Here is a 22,126-nt window from a genome sequence, read left to right on the forward strand (position 1 = left end):
GATCTAAGAACCCAGCAGACATGTTGACTAAGGGTGTCACTATTGAGAAGCTAAAGCTATGTGCAGCTTCAGTTGGTCTTCTAGCTTGAGGACAGGAGGATGAGTTGCATGGATGAGGGATTGTTCATTTGGAGGATTGCGGTTGATATTGGTGATTGAACTAGTCTCCAAGTGGGAGATTTGTTGGGCTTTGTGGAGCCTAGTTGCGTTTGATCTAGATGATGACCCGACTTTTCCTTAATGAGAGATTAGTCCATGGAGCGAAGGATTGGGCCGTCGTGGGGGTCCCCCCTGGGAAAAATTTTTTGGCCCGTTTTGTAACCCATTCGGAACCCTGTGTGTAACATATAAAACGATTGTTGTTGGGTGATTAGGTTAAGTCGTCACATTTCGCGAGAGAGCGAGAGAGAGAGAGTATTGCACCGCCGCACTCTCTGTATTTTCTTCCTAATAATTGTGAAATCCCTGCAACTCCGTGGACATAGGCAAAATTGCCAAACCACGTAAATATTGTCTTGTGCGTGTGATCAATTTTTCTTTGACGTGTATTCTTTCTCTATTTTATTTCTCACAGGTTTCAGAAATTTGTTGTTAATTCCCAACACCCTACCCTCGCAAAGCAGGGAGCCTTGTGGCCCGAGGACTCTCTCTGTTTGGTGTATGTTGCTCGCAGATGACATTGTCTTGATTGATGAAACTAGGGGTGGAGTAGAATCTAAGTTAGAATAATGGAGAGAAGATTTAGAATCTAGAGGTTTTAGGATTAGTAGAAATAAGATAGAAAATATGAAATGTAATTTCAGTCATGGTAGGAAGAACATTCGAGAAAAGATTAAACTTGATAGTCAAGAAATAAATAGCACTACTTGATTTCAATATTTTGGATATATTATGCAAGATGTTGGAGAAATCAAAGACGTTAAGCATAGAGTTAAAGCATGGTTGGTAAAATGGAAAAGTGATTTGGGATTGTTGTGTAATTGTGGAATACCTTTAAATCTAAAAAGGAAGTTTTATAGAACGGCTATAAAACCAACAATGCTATATGGATAAGAATGTTGGGCAACTAAGAAAAAACATATCCAAAAAGTAAAAGTTATCGAAATGAGAATGCTAAGCCTTATGTTCAAAATATAGTGGGGCTTCTTCTTATTTTTGAAACGGTCTCGAGGTTGAAGACTAGTACGGAAAAGAGTGGAATCTCGGCTATTAATGTGCTCGTAAAAAGTGTTCAGTTTTTTGCTTTGGAAGTTGGTGTGCTTAGTTGGGGTGGCCAATGTCTTATTTAGGGGTTCCTTTGGGGGACAACTCTAGAGTAGCTAGTTTTTGGAATCCAGTGGTAGATAGAGTGTCCAAGCATTTAGACGTGTGGACGGGAGCCCTTTTTCCTTTGGGAGGGAGGATTACTCTAATTCAGGCTCATCTTTCTAGTATTACGTTATATTTTCTATCTATTTGTTAAAATTCCAGTGGGAGTCACTAGTAAGATAAAGAGAATTATAAGAGTTTTTTTGTGGTCAAGACTAGGGGATTTTAAGGATCACTTGGTGAATTAGGAGGTGATGTGCAGGATTAAGAATGAGGGTGGTTTGGGTCTTGGAAATTTGGTGTCTAAGAACATGGCACTTTTGGCTAATTGGCTTTGGCGGTTCCTGTTAGAGGTTTCCACCTTGTGGCATAAAGTTATCAAAAGTAAATTTGGACTTCATGGAAATGGGTGGGATACTAATTTGGGCTCTAGATGTTCTTCAGAAAGCTCGTGGAAATATATTTCCCATATTTATCCTCTCTTTATTTTCCATACCAAATTTGTCATCAGTAAGGGATGCAACATTCAATTTTGGAAATATATATGGTTGGGGAATGCTGTTTTGGCCACCTCTTTTCCTCGCTTATTTCATTTGAGCTCAAAACAAAAATGATCCCATTTCTTCTTTTATTGTAGATTCAGGCGGTCCTCTATCTTCTTGGGATTTTCGTTTTAGGAGAGCCTTGAATGACAGGGAAACTATTGAATTATCTTCGTTGTTGGTTATGTTGAACAATTGTAGGGTATCTTCTGAGGAAGATAGTCGATCTTGGTTGTTGGATTCCTCCGGTTTTTTTTCGTGTAAATCTTTCATTAATTTCTTGGTTGGTACCAATCATTCCTTTCCACTCTACAATTTAATCTCGAAGGTCAAACTCCCCTATAAGATAAAATCATTTCTTTGGTTGGTTGTGCTTGATAGGATAAATACTAATGACTTGCTGCAGGTGAGGAGATCTTTAAAGGCTCTATCTCCTAATACACGTATGCTTTTTTTTTTATTGTTCAGTATCTGTTTCTCATCTTTTCTTGCATTGCGATTTTGCATGGAAGGTTTGGAATAAGTTATTTAATTATTTTGGAGAAATCTGGGTTTGTCCAAGAACAGTGGTATTCTTGGCAATGCCTTTTTTGAGGTTTGGAAGGTAGAAGGCAGGTATTGCTTTAAGGAATTGTGCTTTATTTGCAGTGTTATGGGGCTTGTAGAAGGAACATAACTTTCATATTTCTTCACGGAAGAAGATTCCATTTTAGTTGGTATGGGAGAAAGTGCTTTTTATGGCTTCTTTGTGGTGTGTGGGCAATGGAAATTTAAGGTATGTGTTTGACAGATGTTCAGCAGGATTGTTAAGTCCTTCTAAGGGCGTGCTGATTTGAGTTTGCTGTACTTTATTTTTTTTGTTTTCTCATTTATGTTTTGTTTTTCTGCGGATTCCCGGATTTCATTAAGGAGATGTCTTCTCTCCTGATTGTACATTCTTTCTTTATCTAATGAATTTCTTTTTTCCGTAAAAAGTATATATATTTGACATATGTTAGGCATAGCACCTGTAACGAGATGAGGCGCAGTTCAGATGGATTGAGCATCTGCAACATAGGTCAATAGTGCACCAATGAGGAGAAATGATCTAGTTACTAAAGGGGCAGGGATAGACCTGAAAATAACTTGGAATGAGATAATAAGGATTTAATAGCCCTTAAAATTGTTGGAGGGAATCGCACACAATCCTGTAAACTGTATTTTTAAGTGGATATGGAAGTTGTAGTGACAGTGTCCCAAGAGTTTGAATATCACTTGAAGAACCACAATGGCCCACAAACCAAGATCAACCTCAGAAAGCAATTTCTTACAACCCCATCAACCCAACATGCCTATTTAGGGAGTAATTCTCATCTGCCTGGAGAATAACAGAAAACATGGTTGACCATATGTGATAGCCATACCCTTTAATTTACAATACTTTCATAGGTTGCATGGTTGTTGCATTTGCTTTTGTATTGAATGAGTTTGTGCTACGCATTTCTTTTTCTTGATAGCAAAAGAAATTTCACTAATAGAGAGAGAATTTACTAGAAGGAAGAAAAATATATCTCCCAAAGAAAATCTGGTACAAACCAGAAAAAAGAACTAAAACAACAAAAAAAGAAAAACATCAACCAGCCAGTTCCTCCAATCCCTATGTAAATCCTAAAGACTAGCTTCCCAAAAAATTCCAAACCCGACACACCATAAAGAAGCCATATACTGAATATTTTCCCATGTTAGTATCCAATTCAAATTCTTCCCAGAAAATATCTGTGCATTATGCTCCTGCCATATAAAACTGCAAATATGCCTCTCTTCCACAGAGCTGCCTTATCCTCCCTTCATCCAAATCCAACAAATGAGATGGCTAACAAGTCTTCCACTGAATAGGGGCAAACCCAACTCTCTTCCATAATACCAAACAGTCTGTTCCATATCCTCCATGCAAAATAACATTGCAAAAAGAGATAAGATGTCTCCAAAGTCCTGTAACAGAGCACACAAACATCTGGAGAGGGAGCCTTCAAAGATAGCCTAATCTGCATCAAGTTATTGGTATTAATTTTGTTAAGCACAACCAACCAAGTAAATGCTTTTATTTTTGGGGAAACTTTAACCTTCCAAATAATAGGATAGAGAGGAAAAGAAGAATTAGAATAGGTCAAGAATTCATAGAATGATTTGCAAGTAAACACGCCTGATTGATCTAGAGACCAAGAACAAGCATCCCTTCCCAAAGATAGGTTGCATTTATTCAATAAGAACAACAAGGAAGACAACTCCACCATCTGAAATGGAGATTCCAAGAACCCAAAGGGCTACTCAAATTGTCAAAAAAAAAAAATAACTCTATTCGGCTCTGAGCACAACCTAAAAAGCCAAGGAAAGAAGTGGAAAAGGAAACATTCCCATGCCATGGGCCTTTCCAAAATAAAATTCGGGAACCCCTCCCCACCTCAAATTTAATGTGAGGGGTGAAAAGAGAACAAATCTAGGAAATAGACCTTCAAGACTCCCCAAAGAACATCCCAAACTAGCAACGATATCCCACTCATTCTCATCCAACCCAAACATACTTCTTATAATTCTATGCCACAGGGAGTTTTCTTTTAAGGGAAAGTGCCAGAACGATTTAGCTAAAAAATCGGTGTTTTTAGACACCAAATTACCAAGACCCAACCCCCTTCCCCTCCATTTTAGACCTACAAACCTCCACCCAATCACTAAATGATCCCTACGACTCCCCACGCCATTTAGCTAGGCATGTTATGCATTAATTAAGTTGAAGTAAAAAATATTTGAATTTTATTTAATTTATTAGATGAAATGAAACTCAGAAAGCCCATGTTAAAACACAAATAACACAGGTTTTGGGGCAGAAATAGAGAGGGGAAAAAAAAGGGGGGATGCTGAAGCGAGGAGCAAACACTTGGCAGACAGCTGGCAGCAATGCAGAGCATACTTGGTGCAAGTTGCTACTGTCTTGATCAATTGCCAGTTATGGCCTAGCAACAATACAGTGTACAATTAACTTCTGCTGTAGGCCAAGAGAGACAGAGGAAGGAGAAGAGAGAAAATTCTGCATAAAATCAGGAAAATTATAGAAACCAGAGGAACATCAAAATAAATTAGAAAAGCTGATAACCAAGGTAGGTGTTCTAAATTTTCACCATTCATATAGGGATAATGGATGAAATTGGAATCCTCAAGCAAAAAGGTTAGGAACTTGCATGTAATTGCCTCCTAATAGGAAAGCATTTATAAATTGTTTATTGGTTACTTAGTATTTATAGCGACACATGTATATTAGTTACTCAGTATATATAGCAACACTTGAGTTCTCTTTGGTTTTCACAGCTACATATTATTTTTTCAGTAGATTGTCAATCTATTTGCCATGGCTATTGGCCTTGTAAGGATGATAGTGTTTGCTCACTCTGGTATAGCCTCTGTGTGCATATATTGAATTCCTATTGTGTGAAACACCTGGAAGTGCTGTTGCACTATGTACGCTTTGTGCCAGTGGCATTGTGAAATTTGAGCAATTAGGAATTGTGTCTCCCTAAAACTCCAGAGGATATTTCCCCTTGAAGCGATGGTTGGCCAAGCTGGAATTTGGCTCTTGTTTGAGATATTACCACCGTGTTGAAATGACATTGAATTGTGTGCTATTTGGATATCTTTGATCTAGATATAGAGACTCCTTAAAATAAAGATGTTTTCATGAAAATATGCCAATGTGTGCATACAAAGAAATCATGCCTTAAAATGGTGAAGTCACCATATGAATATGGGGGATAAAATGTGGGGTTGCTCACTCTACTTCCGTAACAATTTGAGGTTCAATTGAATTATAGGAAAACCCCACTTGCTGAGTTTTCCAAGAGAGTGCCACTTTTTGACATGTGCTATGGGTTGGCAAGAAGACACAAACCCCATGTTTTCTGGCTGAACATATTTAGACCAATAAAGTGAAAAAGGTTGAATATAAAATAGAGTCCAATGTAAATATTGTACTTGTATATAAAGTAAATCCATGTAAGGAGACAATAAGTACATAGAATTATAACAAGTGAGATAATTAAGGTTCCCTGCTTGTTCTCAAAGCTCCATCTCACAAGCCCTAACAATTTCGTCTGTTCAAAGATTCATGTTCAAAGCTCCAGCTTGTTCTTCTTTGAATCAATGATCATCTTGTTCGGAGACTCGAAAGCTGTCCTTCGAAGGCTTATTCAAATTTATAGCAGGGTTCGCACTCCAAAGTTTCCTCTCTTCTCTTCAACAGATCCAAACTTCAGATAATGTTAAAAAACTGAGGATGGGTCTCTCTTTGTCTCGCGCAACAACTCTCTCCCCCTCACACGAACACGATCATGGCTGTGTTAGCAGTAGGCAATTTTAAAGCACTCAGTGCAGATTGAAGGAAAATCCTTTGATCTGAAATTGGATAAGGAGAGGGAGACCCCTTTACCGTGTGTGCTCAAGAATAATGTTTATCAAAATAGGTGGGTAAAATTTATGATGGAGGCAGTTTCCTAGCTTACAGATGGTTTATCAACTTTTGGTTTGGTTGGAAAGGGGGTCAAGAAGCATTCACAAGGGACACCTCCATTTCTGGATGGTGCTTAGGTGGACGAGGGTAGGGAAGTTTTTGCAGTTAGGATGAGGGGGAATGGTAAGAATTTTTCGGTGTTCATTCCTGGAGGCATAAAAGGAATTGGATGGCGAAGTTTTGCAAACAAGTTCTGCAAATTTGCAAAGGAAATTCACCACTATTATGAAGGAGCAAGCATTGCAAGCACTTCAGCTCCCAGATCATGTAGTAAGGTGGTGATGGAAGGAAAAGTAGGTGAAGGCTGCTCAAGTAGTCCACAATCAGAAAAATTGTGTCTTAGTTGTGGGGCTGACATTCGATTGAAGGAATTAGGGAAGCGTTACCAGATTACAGCGCCATTCGATCAGAGGTGAATGTCCATAAGGTGCAGGGAGCTAGCTTCCAGTGGTTGCTGCTAATCTTACAGAAGCGGCTATGGTTTCAATAGGGGACCACGAGGCTACAAAGTCTGGGCCTGGTCATTTGGCACTCATCTTGGATTTGGGCCAGGTTTGTGAGCAATGTGGTGCTTCTTTGTTAACAAAGTTGGGCCATTTAATAGAACAGGCCCAGTGTTTTGACAAGAATGCTATCGGCCCTTCTCTGGATTCAGAAGAGTGCTCTTATAAACAGGGGCTTTCACAGATGGACCTCATATCTAAGAAGGCCCAGTGCAAGGATATGGATGATCAGGCCCTTCCCTTGCAGAACCCTGTTTCTGAACAAGCCCACTTTCCTAGCCAAAATTTACATACTGGAGAGGTGGGTATTCAGCAAGATGGTAACAAAATACAAAATTGCTCTCCAGCCCTCCAAAAAAAGAATATAACGGATCAACATTCAGAGCTTAATCAGGATGACTTTGATTTGTTTTTGAAAACAGTTTGTGACAAAAATGAGGATAATAATATAAGTGTTAGATTGGCTGTTGATTCAGGTTTTGCAGAGGGATTAGAGGCTGGTGTCACCAGGACTAATAAAAAAGAAGAAGCTGGATTGGGTAGGAAATCTGGTGTTTCAGGATTTAATTCTGAAAAATCAAAGAGTCCTAAGGTGTATGCTCGTTGGAAGGCTGCTACTATGGATGCAGAAATGAGGAAATTATATGAAACAAAGAGAGCATTCTGGTAAGATGAAAGATATAGCAAGTGATGGAATTAGCAAAGAAAGGAGGCTAAGAAATGGGGAGACTTTCCATATAACGAGAGTGATGACATCAATGAGTTTGATTGTGATGGTGGTTGCTGTTGGATGAGGTATGGGAAGAATATGGATATATTTCTGATTCCTGTGATGTTCTCGGGGACCTATCATAAGTACATCCTGCCCCATCGGAAGGATTGGAGGGGGTTCCTATTTTTGAAAACAATGGGTTGGACAATAGATTGCAGTGCAATGATGGAATGTTACCTACACCAGTGAAGTTGATTCTAGGAATGACTCAGAAACCCAAGATATAATGGATCAATTGGATTTAAAAACTTGTGATGCTGGTGGAATTGAAGTGCAGTTTGATGGGAGTTAAGTACAAAGCCAAAAAGGGCCAGAGGGAACTTGCTAATTTAAAGAGCTCTGTGAATTATGACGGAAAGGGATTGAAAAGGGGTTTTCTTGGTTAGGAGTACTATTCGGTTATTTTTTATTCTTATTTTTCATTTTTATCATTATTTTTTGTTTTGTCTCATTTTTTTTTTTTTTTTGGGTGTACCTCTTGTCCCCTTAGGTTGTAACTTCTCTTTCTCTCTCTAATATACCTTCTTTTATTATCTTAAAAAAAAGCCATGAAGTAAAACCTTTTTAGTTGCATTATAAAATTTAATTATGTATCTAGAGTTTAAACAAATAATCTTTCTTAATTGGCTTATTACTTGTAATTAAATGATGATTTTTGAAAAACTATTTCTTCACCGGGCCTGGTGCTAACATCAGATTCTGGATGGAGTTAGAGCTGGTCAAGTTCCAGATATAAGGACTTACACTGTAGGGAGTCCACTAAAGAATTTCTGAGATGGAAATAAATTCCAATTCCATACTTATAAGGCTAATAGAGAATTCAAGGTTATGAAAAGTACTAACGGAATGGAAAAGCACCCCAATTTAAAAAACAAACACAATGTAAAAAAGAACAAACCTGCAACATCAACAAACACGTCATGTTTGAGTTTATGAACTTGACGATGTCTGCAAACAAAGATACCCACTAGCAGTAAAAGTATGAATGTGCCACAGCTAGCAGCAGGAATAACCATTCCAAATTTGGACTTTCCAGTAGAAACTGCCAAAAAACATCTAAAAAAATTGAGTCCCTGCATGGAAAATTCAAACATCAATGATCCCAGAAACTAAGCAAGGTATGAATATTAAACCTGGAACATACGAACTTGAAACACAAGGTTGTTGCACGCTTGAGCCACATATAAGATGAGTTCCTGTAAAACTGACATAAATGTGAAGTAGAAGATAGCTCTGCTGTCAATATTTGCTCAGAATAAATCAAAAAATAAAAATATAGAAAGTAAAAACTCAAATAGAGATAAATTATGATGTGAATTACTTGAATATTGGGACCGAAAACAGTTGCACTGGAATTCTTCCAGTCAAATGGTTGGATGAGAGATCCCTGAAGAGAAAAGAAGAATCTTAGCTAACATGTACATTACAAGAATACCCTCACACTTCTCATAACCCTGTAGTATTTGCAAGACAATATCCAATTAGTTTATTCCCACTTAACTCCCACAATCACATGCAATATTTTTATTTAAACAAACAGGGTAGTTAAAAGTTTCATGACCAACAAAATTTGTAACACCACTAAAAGGATTATCATGAATAAAACAACTTTGTTATTCATGTCAAAAGAACAAAGAGTTTCAAATTTTCATGGCACTTACAAATGCTTTAGGTTTGAAAGTTGGCCCCAAGACATAGGAACACAGCCATAGAAATTATTATGAGCAAGATTTAGACTTTGTAGCTGTGTCATGCTCTTAAGGTAATCAGGTAACACACCTGACAGATTATTACCCTGTAAGTCCCTGCAAGCAATCAAGCACTTCTGAATAATACACTTACAGTTTGCTCAAGAATATCAATTATTATCAAAGATGAAAAATGACATAAAATTAATATTAGATTCTTTAACAATGATGAGAACAAATATTTAACAATTCTTGAAGATTTGCTAAGCATTAAATTTTTTCAAGATGACATGACGAGATCTATAGAGTTAAAATGCTGTGCACACCCATCAACCAATACAATTTATGAAGAAGTTAGTAGCATATGCCTTATCCCTTGAATCTTCCATTCTTGAAACTTCAATCAGATACAGGGATACTGTGAAGTAGTTGGAGCATTCTTGTATCCTACATCCGAGAGGAATTGATCACTTCTTGCTGATTCGTCTTGGCTGTAAATATTTGTAGTAATGCAAAACTCCATGCTACAAGAGAGAAGTTGCAGCAGATAGAAGATTCTTTTGGTTTGAAATTTGGCTATTCTTTGCTATTTTTAGGGGAATTATTGTAATTATATTTATCACTAGATTTTTGAATTTATGCAGTTATCTTTGGGGGTTAAATTTTTAGGAAAATATTTCTGAAGTACTTTTAGGTCATTTAATTTTGGAAACTAGTGCCAAGGGCTTTTGCTTGACTACAAGTATTACCCCTATAAATACCCATTTATAATATATTTTTAATTAAAATATGATCCAAGCTGTCGAATCTCATTTCTATCACTTTTCTTTCTTTCTATTTCCCTCATTCCTTTCTCTCCCTTGCACTGCCAGAGTTGCTGCTGCTGTCTACAGTTGTTCTCGTACCAGACCAACACCACCATCTTGATCAGACCTCACTGATTGACTGATTGACCAATCCTCTCGCCCAACCACCAGCTGCCCCACATGCGGCCTTAAATCCAACTTGAAATCTCCTTCATTACTGCTACCGCCAGTTTTCAACCTTACCAGAGTTTTCTGACAACACCATTGCCCATGAGTTCAGAAGACGGATCCCAACCCCCCCCCCCCCCGCGCCAAGTGTCTCCTAGAAAAAAAAAAAAGCAGATATAGACTTAGGTCGGCTTATCCATGCACCACTGCTACACATGGCCACATCCTTAGTGTGTTTATATACTTATATGTACTTATCATGCGTGACACATACTAGATGCTCCCCGACAAGCCACTCACTCCCAACCTGGTTCCAAGCCGCATCTTTAGTGTGTTATATTCACTTGCGTGCCCAATGTAAATCAATTAACTCCTAAAGGCTGTGCTCTCAAGTGTATTTTTCAAGGTACTTGAGTTCTCAAAAAGGGTAGAGTGTTACTGTCCAATCTTCTGTTGTTTCTTTGTCTCTTCAAACGTCATTTTTTTTAATCTACTCCCTGGTTAAGTCTTTGAGACCTGTGATCTCGATGTCTCCTCTCCATTACCTACTCTTCTTTCCCCTCTTGATCTGAGTTATTCATCAATCCTTTTGGCCATCTGGATCACCCTAATTTGCACATGTATGCACAACAAAGAGACAAAGAGGGGACTAGAGGAGACCCCTCCAGACTCTTTTGCTATGCCTTTGAAGCCTTTGGATATAGATCCTGATGCTCATGACATTGATCTCCTTATTATTGCTGGAAAAGTTAAATGCATATATGCTCAGTATCCTGTCTTTAAGTTTGCGTCATATGATTCTTTATGACCTTCCTATTACTATTTTTATTACTTCCTTTTTTTTATAACAAAAGAAGAGATTTCAATGATAAGAGGAGAATTTACAAAAAGGTCAAAAAGACTTCTCCCATCAAAATTCTAGAATAATCCAGAAAAAATAAACTAATAAAAATATTCAAGCAGACAATTCCTCCATTCTCGTTGAACCTCTTAAAAACTAACTCCCTGAAAGCAATCAAAACCAACAAACATGCCAGGTAATGAACCTTCTACCGTACCAGCTGCCAATTCAATTTTCTCCATAAAAAAAAATCCATGCATTACGCTCCAACCAGAATCCCCACAACACTGCAAAAATACCGCATTCCCAAAGTGCAATCCTCTCCTTCCTTCTACCAAACCTCTCAAAAGAATAGACAAAATTCCTCCACCAATGCCGAGCAGACCTAAGATTCTCCCATAACGTCAAATAATTTATTCCAGATTCTTCAAGCATAATCAGCGTAAAAATAGGTGAGGTGCCATTTCAGAATTCAATAAACATAGCACAGACGTTTTGCCCCACTCCATTCCCAAGTTTTTATTATTTCCTTATCATCCATCTCTATTCCCAAGTTTCCCTGAAATTTTGCCCCACTCTAGGTGGGGAGATACAATGCTTGAGGAGATGCATTCTTTAAGGCTAATGATAATGGGGTGCTTGTGCAACTTCCTGCTGATAAGTTTATGTTTGGTCATGATGCATACTGTGAAAGTACCTTGGTTGATGGCTCGACTAGTAGCAAAATGCTACACTTGTGTATGGTTTGAATTGTTTAGATGCGTTCTTTTCTGTGGCCAGCTCATTCCAATGTGTCTACTTATCTCTTTAGCCACTACATTCCATTGGCCTTTACACCAGCTGGATGTGAAGAATGTGTCCATGTTGATCTCCAAGAGAAGGCTTGCATAGAGCGAATTCCTAAGCTTGTTTCTTAGGGGGATTCAGAGTTCATATGTTGTCTAAAGAAGTCTAGTAGCATAAAGAAATCTCTTAAAGCATGATTTGGTCAATTCAGTGCATTAATTTGGTCTTCAAAGATGAACATAGACCATCACACAGCAGTAAACTTCTACTGATTGTTTACAAGGATAATATTATTAGCACTAGTGACAATAGTCACGGTATATAGCATTTCAAATAGTTTCTGCAGACTAAAGATTTCTGAGATTATTTGAAGTTCTTATTGGGATTTGAGATATCTAGACTTTGTTCGGGGGTTTCCAAGTCACAAAGAAAATATGTTCTTAATTTGTCGGTGAGAGTATAAGACAGGTTTATTGGATTCAAACCTATTGATACACCCATGGACCCTAATAGTAAACTAATGCTAGATGGGGGTTAATTGTTGACTGATCTTGGACAGTACCAGAGATTATTGAGGAAGTTAAATTATCTTGCAGTCACTCAGCTAGACATCTCCTTTGCAACAAGTCAATCCCTTGATTCTCTTAAAAGCAATCACTAGTGGCTGTCACTCGTATCCTGAGATTTCTCAAATGTGTGCTCAGGAGAGGTCTTTTGTATGAGGATCAGAGTCATACTCATGTTGACAAATACACATGGGAAAATTAGGCATGATCATGCTAGACAGAAGATTCACAGCTAGACACCACATAATTGTTGGTGGCAACTTGGTTCCTTGGAAGAGTAAGAAGCAAACTGCAGTTGCAAGATCAAGAAGAGAGTTTTGAGTACAGAGTCATGAGTCATGACATATACTACCATTGAATTGATTGGTTAAAGAATACGCTGGAAGAGATTGGGTTTTAGCATTCACAACCTATGGTGGATTACTTGTCCCCTTTAGTTTGTAACTTCTATTTCTCATTCTAACACACCATATTTTCATCCAAAAAAAAAAAAATGGAGTCGATGTCTGATAATCAAGTAGCTGTTAAAATGTTCATGATTTTCATGAGAGAATGGAACACATTGAAGCTGATCATCTTTGTTTGGGAAAGCCTTGTTCAAGATCTCATTATGACCATGATGAATTGTGAACATCAATTAGTTCAGTATCATACGTAAGAAGATGGGAGCATGTGACATGTATAGCTTCAGAGGGAATGTTAAGGAGAAAAATTGGATGGATTTGGAAGGAAATTCAAGGATAAATGATTTATGAAGGCTTCTAGAATGGTTTCTACTTGTTCTTTTGGAAAGTATTAGGTATGCTTCTCTCAATTATTAACATTTTATATCCCTCTAAAATGTACATGGTACTTAGGCCGACTTTGTGGAATTCTATATTGATTTGGTAAATCACCTTTTTTGCAATTTATCTGTCATAGTTTTAGAGCATTTTACTTTTACTTTGAATATATGATCATGATTCTAAGTGCCTATGTTTGTGTGTGAGTGAGTAAATGAGTGATTGTATGTGTATCTGTGGCCCTCTCTTTGTGCATGCGCGTGCATGTGGCAATAACTATATGCTATTCCTATCTCAAAAATGCCCAATATTAAAGGTCCAAGGCATATCCTTTGCAAGATATAGAACAAATATCTGAACCCCATCATTTCAGTAAATGCAAATATGTGGGCCAAGATGAAAACTTACAAACTAAGCAAAAACTTCAGTTTGGTAATTGAAGGTGAAAATGTTCCAGAAAATCCGTTTGATGCCAGACTCCTGCAAATTACAACATCTGAAGTTTGAATGTACTGTACAATATACAGATTCAGCTGGCAAAAGCTTTGTCAATTGTTAAAAGTGAAAATATTGCCATTACCTAAAGAATCTTGTAATAAATAAATGAAATAAAAAACCTAATATATGATAGATTAATTGAATAAATATTATTCTTCTTGGCGAAGCACTTACAAGGATACAACATGTCCATTCCTACAAGTGACATGAGACCAACTAAAGCATGGGCTCACAAGACTCTTACTCCAATCTGTAATTCGATTACTGGAATCATTTAAAGCCCTTAGAAAGTCAATCAAAGCTTCACCTGAAACATTAGCAGAAATTGCATGCCCAATCATCAAGCCAACAATACAAGCATTTTTAGATAGCCAGCTTTGGCTGGGAAAAAATGCCTATTAAAAATAACACCTTTCATTTTATCAATAAATAATAAATATGATAATATTATTTTAAATTTTTATCAAAAAAATAGAACCTAGTAGCAATTCCAAATATACTTCATACTGTTAATCCAATGATTATTGGGGCAGTCTGACTGTCGAGGCTTGATATAAATAGTTGGCCCAAAATGTGACAGCTTAAGCTTTTAGGTGAATCAGCTCTTTACGATGGTAACAAACCCACCATTGCAAAGATGTCTTTGGTTCAGTTCTTCTTGCCAGTATTTATCACTTACCCATTGAAAATATCATATCCATAAAGGGAGTTATCCATTATTTGTCCACCTCTTCAGTGCAATCAGGTTTCATGTGCAAGGAGTTCTGGAATTGTTGGCCCACAACCTACCAGCTTAAGCTTTTAGGTCAAGTCATGATTTAACACATAGCTTCATGGCAATTAACAAGCCTCAATTCAAAAGATAATATCTTGTTCATCACATTTCTTAATGTACATGCTTTTTTTTCAGTTAAGTGATGGCACGTGCCTTTAAACGGTAACATGATCAATGAAACTATATTCATCCTTTAAATAAAAAAAAAAACTGAAGAAAGTAAATGCTAATGAGGAATTGCATCAAAATAGGCATTGGAACTGAAACAGGAGGCACAGATTCCAAATCCATTATTGGTTTGCTTAATAGGCCAATGGACTTAGAATTGCAATTTCATGATATCCTAATTCACAATGTCAGTTCCATATCGAAAGCAAGACTTTAAAATTCCAAACGATATCCAATTCTGTGGAACCACATACAACCTTGTGATGTGGGACAGCATCAAGGATCTGCAGCCATGAAAGAATGTAGGAGAGGGGAAGGGACGGAAGAAGGAAGAAAGGAGATAAAAGGGGGAATCACACGTTCACGTTCACTTTCAAATTCAAATTCAACAACCAACTTCTACATGGCTTTCACATACTATTTTTAAGAAAGCTTCTAAAACATGGAATTACACATATACCCCCAAAACTAAATGGAATTACAAACATACCCCCAAATGCCCAAATATTATAAACAAGCACCCAAAATACATAATCTTACTACAAGCAAACTAATCAGACATAGTAGAAAACTAATTGACTAAGAATATTTTAGTTTAGGATTGACCCGATAATCCATTAACCCTATTCTTTGACATAGGCCTCCAAATTGGGTTGAAATGATCCATCCAATACCCACTTCTCATCCTACATCAATTCCCTCCTTCTAAAAAGAACTCAAATCCGTTGAGTTGGTAAAAGCCCTAAGGAGTCCATCACCATGAATAGAATCATCTAGCTTCATGAGAAAGGAACCAGCAGTATGCTTCAACTTGGTCAATGGAAGAGCTCAAGATGGCATCAACTTATATTTCTTCTTGTCATTGGAGAAGGAATTAGAATTCTCATAGCCATCATCCTTAACCTTCCTATCAATTAACCATGGATGGCCCAAAAGGATGTGACAAATTTTGAGAAAAATGCTATCACATTGGACTATCTCCACAATTGAACCAATCTCGAAAGTAAGCAAGCAACGACCATAGACCTTCGAGCTGGTATTGTTCACCCAAGCAATTTTGTATGGATCAGAATAAGATACAACTTCCAAAATTAACTTCTTCACAGCTTCTTTAGAAACTACACTTGTACAACTACCGGGATCAAACCAATCAATAATCAAAGTATAAAGCTGCTTTTGGCAAATCCCCTGAGTTTGGAAGATGTTGGTCCGCCTCCAATCTTCTTTTTCTTCAACTATGTGGGAGGAGAATATATGTCGAAGCACTAAACAGATTTTCCCATTGCCATATGATCTAAGTCACTCAGAAATTCTGTTTCAACTTCAAATACTTGAATGTAATCATCATCATCATCTTCTTCTTTTTATGCAACAGCCATGACTCGGTTAGGACATTGTGGAGCTGGATGTCCAAAACCTTGTTGAAGCATCCAACTGATGGTTGGCCTTCAGAAGTTGCTCTGGAATTCCAGGAATCTTACGACGGGTAATAATTTGAACTCCTGTATCCAATTGCTCAATTTTCTTCTCTCGTACAACTCCACTCCACTAGGACTCTTCTCAAATCAAAGGGTGGTTGATGTAGCTCTAGAAGGATTACATTGCATATCCTCCTCAATCTAAGTGGCAACATAAACTGCATCCCCAACTGTAATGAAACAACATACAGCAAGCTTAGAGGCAATAGCTGGCTTCAACCTTTCTTGTACAAAACTATCATTACATCCTCTTTCCATTCTATGTCAGCACGAGTAGCCAAATGATAGAATCCACCTGTGTACTCTGTCAAGGCCTTTTCTTCTTGCTTCAAATCAAAAAGTTGGATATGAACACGATGCTGATAATTGGGAGGCGCAAATTGCTCCTGCATGGCTCATTTCATCTCATCCCACATTGTAATCTCACCAAATCTCCTTTTTCTAAAGATCTCTTGTTGTTTAATCCACCAAATTTGAGCAGTTCCCTTCAATTTTGATTCAGCCAAATACAATTTTCTAGCCTCATTCATGTCATACCATCAGAAATTGTACTCCAAAGAATACACCCAATCTTTAAATTCATCATAAGAACCATCACCATTAAAATCTGAGGCTTCTAGTTTAATTCCCTCACTCAAATGATCACTTTGTCCTTCATGCAACTCAAAAGTATAAGGGACAGCAGCCACCTTCCTATTTGGTAGGAAAATCCATGGGCCTTTTACCTAAGGCTGCAACTTCTGTTGTTAGCCTATTCAAAGCATTGGTAATAGTCTCCAAAGCGTTTTCCTTGTTTTGTACCCTAAACGACAATAGTTCCACCTTCGCAAACAATTCAACATTGGTCACCATGTTGCAATTATGTATCACCAAGGATTCTTAAAAAATTTGCCAGCAACCTTCAATTGTTCTTGCAAACCACAAATCTGATTCCCAATTTTCAAGAACTATTGTCAGTACACCTTTGGTCTTGAGTATAAAAAAAAAAAAAAAATTCACTTAGAAAATTCACAAAATGCAGCAAATAAACATGATTTCTGATGCTGGAAGCGACAATTTCTAGCTTTTCATATCAAATTATCACATTTGCTTGAAAGTATTAAGCTCCCATGCAAAACATCACCCTGCACATCAAAATATCATGGAAGAAACCCAAAATATCATGGCTGGAGCAATTTGTCGCAAGACTGGAAATTACAGGACTGGCAAAGTTCCTCACATGCGTCGCCTGCACATGGGACACGTGAACTTCCAGTGAGGCTCCTCTGGCAAAGAGGTCTCTTACAAACGTAGATCAGGGAGTAGGGAATACAATGACGGTGACTCTGTGATGATAAAAACACGGGATGTTGGGGATTTCGAAGGAGGTTCGGCCAGAAATGTTTCAGCCAGTACATGGAGCTTCACCATTGGCCAGAAGGTAATGAAATTTTTAGGGAAAGGGTTTCAGGGTGTTCTGTCTCTGATGGTGCAGGGTGGTGGTGTGAAATGTTAGCTGGAAATTAGGGTTTCTAAGTCAAGGGGCATGGCTGAATGCTTCTGCTTTCTAGGATTTTCATTGATTTGAATGGGCAGTGATTGGAATTCAGAAATCAGAGAGAAATTTGAGAGAATCAGAAGAAGAGAAGAGAAGGGGAAGAGGAATAGAAGAAGAAGCAGAGGGCAGATGCTGCTGGGCAGCAGGGGATTAGGAACAGAGAGAAAAGGACAGAGTAGAGAAAGGTTAAGATAGAATGGAGAAGGGTAGACAGAACAGAACAATGATGGGGAAGGAAGAAGAAGAAAGAATAAGGGAGAAGGAAATAAATTTGCAGAACAGCGCTGAGAATGGAACAGAATAGTGAAGAGAGACAGAAAAAAAATCAGAGGCAGAAACAAAGAGAGAGAATGAAGAAGAGGGGGAGAAGAAGAGTGAAATGGGAAGATGGGGGGAGTTGAAAAAGAAGAATGGTGTCACCGTGGCTGCACTCTGATACCAAATGATGTGGGACAGCATCAAAGATCTACAAGCACGAAAGAATGTGGGACAGGAGAAGGGAAGAAGAAGATGAAGAAGGAAGAGGGAAGAAAGGAGAAAGGAGAGACAAGGGGGAATCACGAGACAAAGGGGAATCACACATTCAATTTCAAATTCAAATTCAACAAACCAACTTCAACATGGCTTTCACACTCTTTATAAGAGAGCCTTAACACATGAAATTACACATATACACCTAAAACTAGATGAATTTACAAACATACCCCTAAAATACACAAATATTACAAACAAGCCCCCAAAATATATAATCCTACTAAAAGCAAACTAAACCCTCATAATAGTCAACTAATAACTAAGCACATCTGGGTTTAGGACCAATAGCCTATTAACCCTATTCTTCGACATACACCTCCATTGAGTCAAAATGATCCATCCAAATACCTACCTCTCATCCTACATCACTTGGTATAACTAATGGCCAATCAGGATGATATAACAACCAGCATATAATTTTTTTTATATAAAGTTTCTTCAAATCAGAAGGAATAAATAGATAAAAAAAAAGATTCCTTTTGTTTTGAGTAACAGAGTGAGCATATTTTGATCATGAGAACATTCAGTACAGTCACAAGATGCCAGATAAATGAAATCCATGCTTTTTTCATCATTATTTTGATACACCTAATTGAAGACTGAGTTACATGTTGTGATTGGAGAGCAAAAAAATCAAATAACAGGCTTTTTAATAAGATAGCTACAAATTGGATAAAATTACCAACCAGTTTATCATCTAATAAGTTAGTAAAGTTTCAGATGTTTTGCATATTTCAGGAATTATATCTATATGATCTCCTATTTTCTATGGAACCCTAAGAGGTATCAATCAGAAGAATATTTTATCTCTCTTGGGTTTGCTGGACTCGGTGAAGTTGATGCTAAAGAGGAGGATACACAGTTGGACTCTCTCGGCACTGGGTGCTATTCAGTTCGATCTTTTTATCTTTTCTTGTTAAGACATCATCTCTAATCACCTACTTTAATTCAATATCTGGGCTTACTTCTTACAGTAGTGCAGTTTTTGTTGGGTCCTTTCAGCCTCAGCTCAGGTTTGTTCGGATGGCATCTTCAAGGTCTTAGCTGTTGTCATTTGAAAGTGTGGCAATTGATTCCTGCAGCTATTTGTTGGGAAATATGGAAAGAGCAAAACTGTCCTTGCTTCAACAATGAGTGTGGAGGAGAACAGATCATTTCTTTTATTTTAGGAGAACTCTTTTCTTGTGCTTGTTTAATGCTGGAACTTAGATCTTCCTCTTTTTCCAATTTTATTGGTCTTCTTGCTCATCTTTTTGTGTAATTTTTTTTTTTTTCTTATTCTTGTGTACCACTCATATGCTTGAATAAATTCATTATTGTTCCCAATATATATATATATATATATATATATATAGTCCCATTAAAGAAAGCAATACAAGCCAGTCAACAGTCATTCATGCCTAAATGCTGATACTGTATGAACAAAGATGAATCACACAAACACCAAGCAGAGAGATGACCAACCAACCTTCATTCTTGTAAAATAACAAAATTAGATAAACTATGTCTACAAAATCGAATTCAGATAAAAATATTTCCACGATACCCTAAAATAATATCTAGACTTGCACACAATTTAAATTTCATTGTACCTTCAACATCAAGCCCATTAAGGGAATAACTCATTTCTAACATAACAAGGAGAGCGAGCCAGTTCATAAATAGTTTTACATTGGCATGACAGTTGGAGAAGACTCTCCACATATGAATGTATCGACCTTTCATCAAAGATTTAGCCACTCGTCCTCTGCCTCTTTTTGGTAATTCTAAGTAATAAGAAAAAAATTGAGTTAGACTAAACCCAAAATATATATATATTCTATCTCCTTTCTTTTCCAAGCTACACTAAGAGCAGGAAACATATAAAAACAGAAAATTAAAATTTCTAATATTAGACATGAAAAGAAGATAAGCATTAGCTATTAGAAGATTAGGGAACTGCATCATTTGAAAACAATGAGACACTACTCAATACTTGCAATATAAAATGTTAAAACAGATTGAAAGTTCTAAAGTTCTACTGTTCTAGAAACAATTAGACATCTTAGCAGCATAATTAAGTCGTTGCTATTCCAAGCATATTGAGAATATTCTTATTCATAGTTCAAACATCGCTAAATACTACATGTTCACAGTTTCCAGATCACAACCACAGTAACTTGCCTAATAACGGATTTGGTCTGGATGATCCCATCACCGGCAATGCATTTCACTTGTCCAAAGAATATTGCATGTATAAATTTAAGATAAGCAAGTCAAAATTGATTCTCCCAAACATTATCACCAATGACTGCAGCATCCTTTACTCATATTCTTACTCACAACCCTTAATGTCACGAGCCAAGCTTGTCCAAGGCCTTATGCTTGCCTATGACTACTTTTCTGGTGCACATCAAATGGGTAGCCATTACTAAATAATAGTACCAGGTTTATTCTTCTTTGAGTAGAGTAATGCCTTAGAGAACACAAGGAGTATGACTCCTTGGTCACATTGAAGTTTCTTTGGTGCTAGAGTTTGATTTGCATTAAGAGCTCTTTAAGGAGGCAGAGTGTTCAACATTGTATAAGTCACTAGCTATTGTAAATGTGTTTAGCCTCCTTGCCACCCTCACTAGTGGTGTTTCTGTAGGATCTACTCCAGTGTTCAGAAATTGATTAATCGGCAAAGATACATGTACTTGATGTCCCAAAAAATGGACAAATTCCTTTTCTTAGGAACACATACAAGATTCATCACTAGCCTACTTGCCTCCCTCACTAAACACAAGTTGCCTACAGAGGTGTAATGAGGTTAATTACATTTCTTTCATGTTTACCATGATTCTCGTGTTTACAACTTGCTTACTTACTGCTTATTGCACACTTTCTGTTCGATGCTTGTGAATGTGTTAACGGTGAACCCACACCTTACTTTTGGTTGACTAGTTAAGCTTGAGTGATGCAGCTAGTCCTGCATAGCCCTTGACATGGTGTGAAGTATTTGGCCTATGACACTTATAATGCTAAAACATTCATGCAGATTTTTTTTATAGGAAAAAGAAAAAGGCGTACTAATATGAGGCAAATTATAGTGATGAAGGCTGCAAGCATGTGAACACACAAATTTGGATACCGATGGGCATCCATTGCCCATAAGAGGTCATGAAACGGAAGAGGCTCAACATTGTAATATTAGAGAAGCCCAACAATCGAAGAGAGTTCTAAAAAATACCCAGGTCATGCCTCCTATAATACATACCAAATCAAGCCATGAGTCGCCAAAATCAAAAAAACCCAAATATCTATAATAAAGACGCGCAAAAAGGCTTACCTGATCCAGCCATGGCTGCTTCAACCAAGCATGAATCAAGAACAACCCGAAAAAGAAAAAGAAGAAGAGGATATTAAAGGCGTTGCTTATCACCATCTTTGTCAGGATCAGCATCATTTCAATTACATTATGGATTGGTGCAGGGACCCACAAGCCATTGATGATAAAAAGCACGAAAACATAAAAGGAATTATTGAAGAGAACTAATTCTGGAAAGGCCAATGGCAAGGTGCAACTGGGAGCTGCTTTGGAGGGGGTCCGTGGTGGGGAGAACCGGAATCCCACTGACCACTCATGGAAATGCTTCCTGCTTTTGCTTTTGCGTTGTTATTTTATGACCATGTGAGGATTCTGATGCCGAGAAGCTGTCCTGTCCCCGAGGGAAACTTCTTCCAGCTCACAATGATTGTATTTCACCATTTGCGAACGCAAGCCATGTCCGTCTTCGTTGTGCCATCCACTGGGAAACCATGAAGGCCTCGGATGGTTTCACGGCGGCGCGCATTATAGTACTTGTGGTTAAAATA

The 22,126-nt window shown here is 37.6% G+C and overlaps 1 protein-coding gene across 5 annotated transcripts in view; it reads right to left on the bottom strand.

Annotated features, from left to right (window-relative positions):
* The window catches only part of LOC131160494 (probable LRR receptor-like serine/threonine-protein kinase At5g63710), a 42,710-nt gene extending 20,584 nt beyond the window's left edge, over positions 1-22,126 (bottom strand). For 3 of the 5 annotated variants that reach the window (XM_058116253.1, XM_058116251.1, XM_058116249.1), the window contains exons 1-8: positions 21,600-22,126; positions 19,882-20,055; positions 13,972-14,104; positions 13,708-13,779; positions 9,324-9,467; positions 8,984-9,049; positions 8,796-8,866; positions 8,561-8,704 (exon numbers count right to left, since the gene is read on the bottom strand). In XM_058116253.1, coding sequence (XP_057972236.1) covers positions 8,561-8,704; positions 8,796-8,866; positions 8,984-9,049; positions 9,324-9,467; positions 13,708-13,779; positions 13,972-14,104; positions 19,882-20,055; positions 21,600-21,612 — 817 coding nt within the window. In that variant the 5' untranslated portion in view covers positions 21,613-22,126. Of the gene's footprint in view, positions 1-8,560; positions 8,705-8,795; positions 8,867-8,983; positions 9,050-9,323; positions 9,468-13,707; positions 13,780-13,971; positions 14,105-14,476; positions 14,583-19,881; positions 20,056-21,599 lie in introns of those variants that run through there. The other 2 variants (XM_058116250.1, XM_058116252.1) reach the window with 2 other exon arrangements.

This window comes from Malania oleifera, chromosome 7, assembly GCF_029873635.1.
Source record: "Malania oleifera isolate guangnan ecotype guangnan chromosome 7, ASM2987363v1, whole genome shotgun sequence".
In the NCBI taxonomy this organism is placed as follows: Eukaryota; Viridiplantae; Streptophyta; class Magnoliopsida; order Santalales; family Ximeniaceae; genus Malania; species Malania oleifera.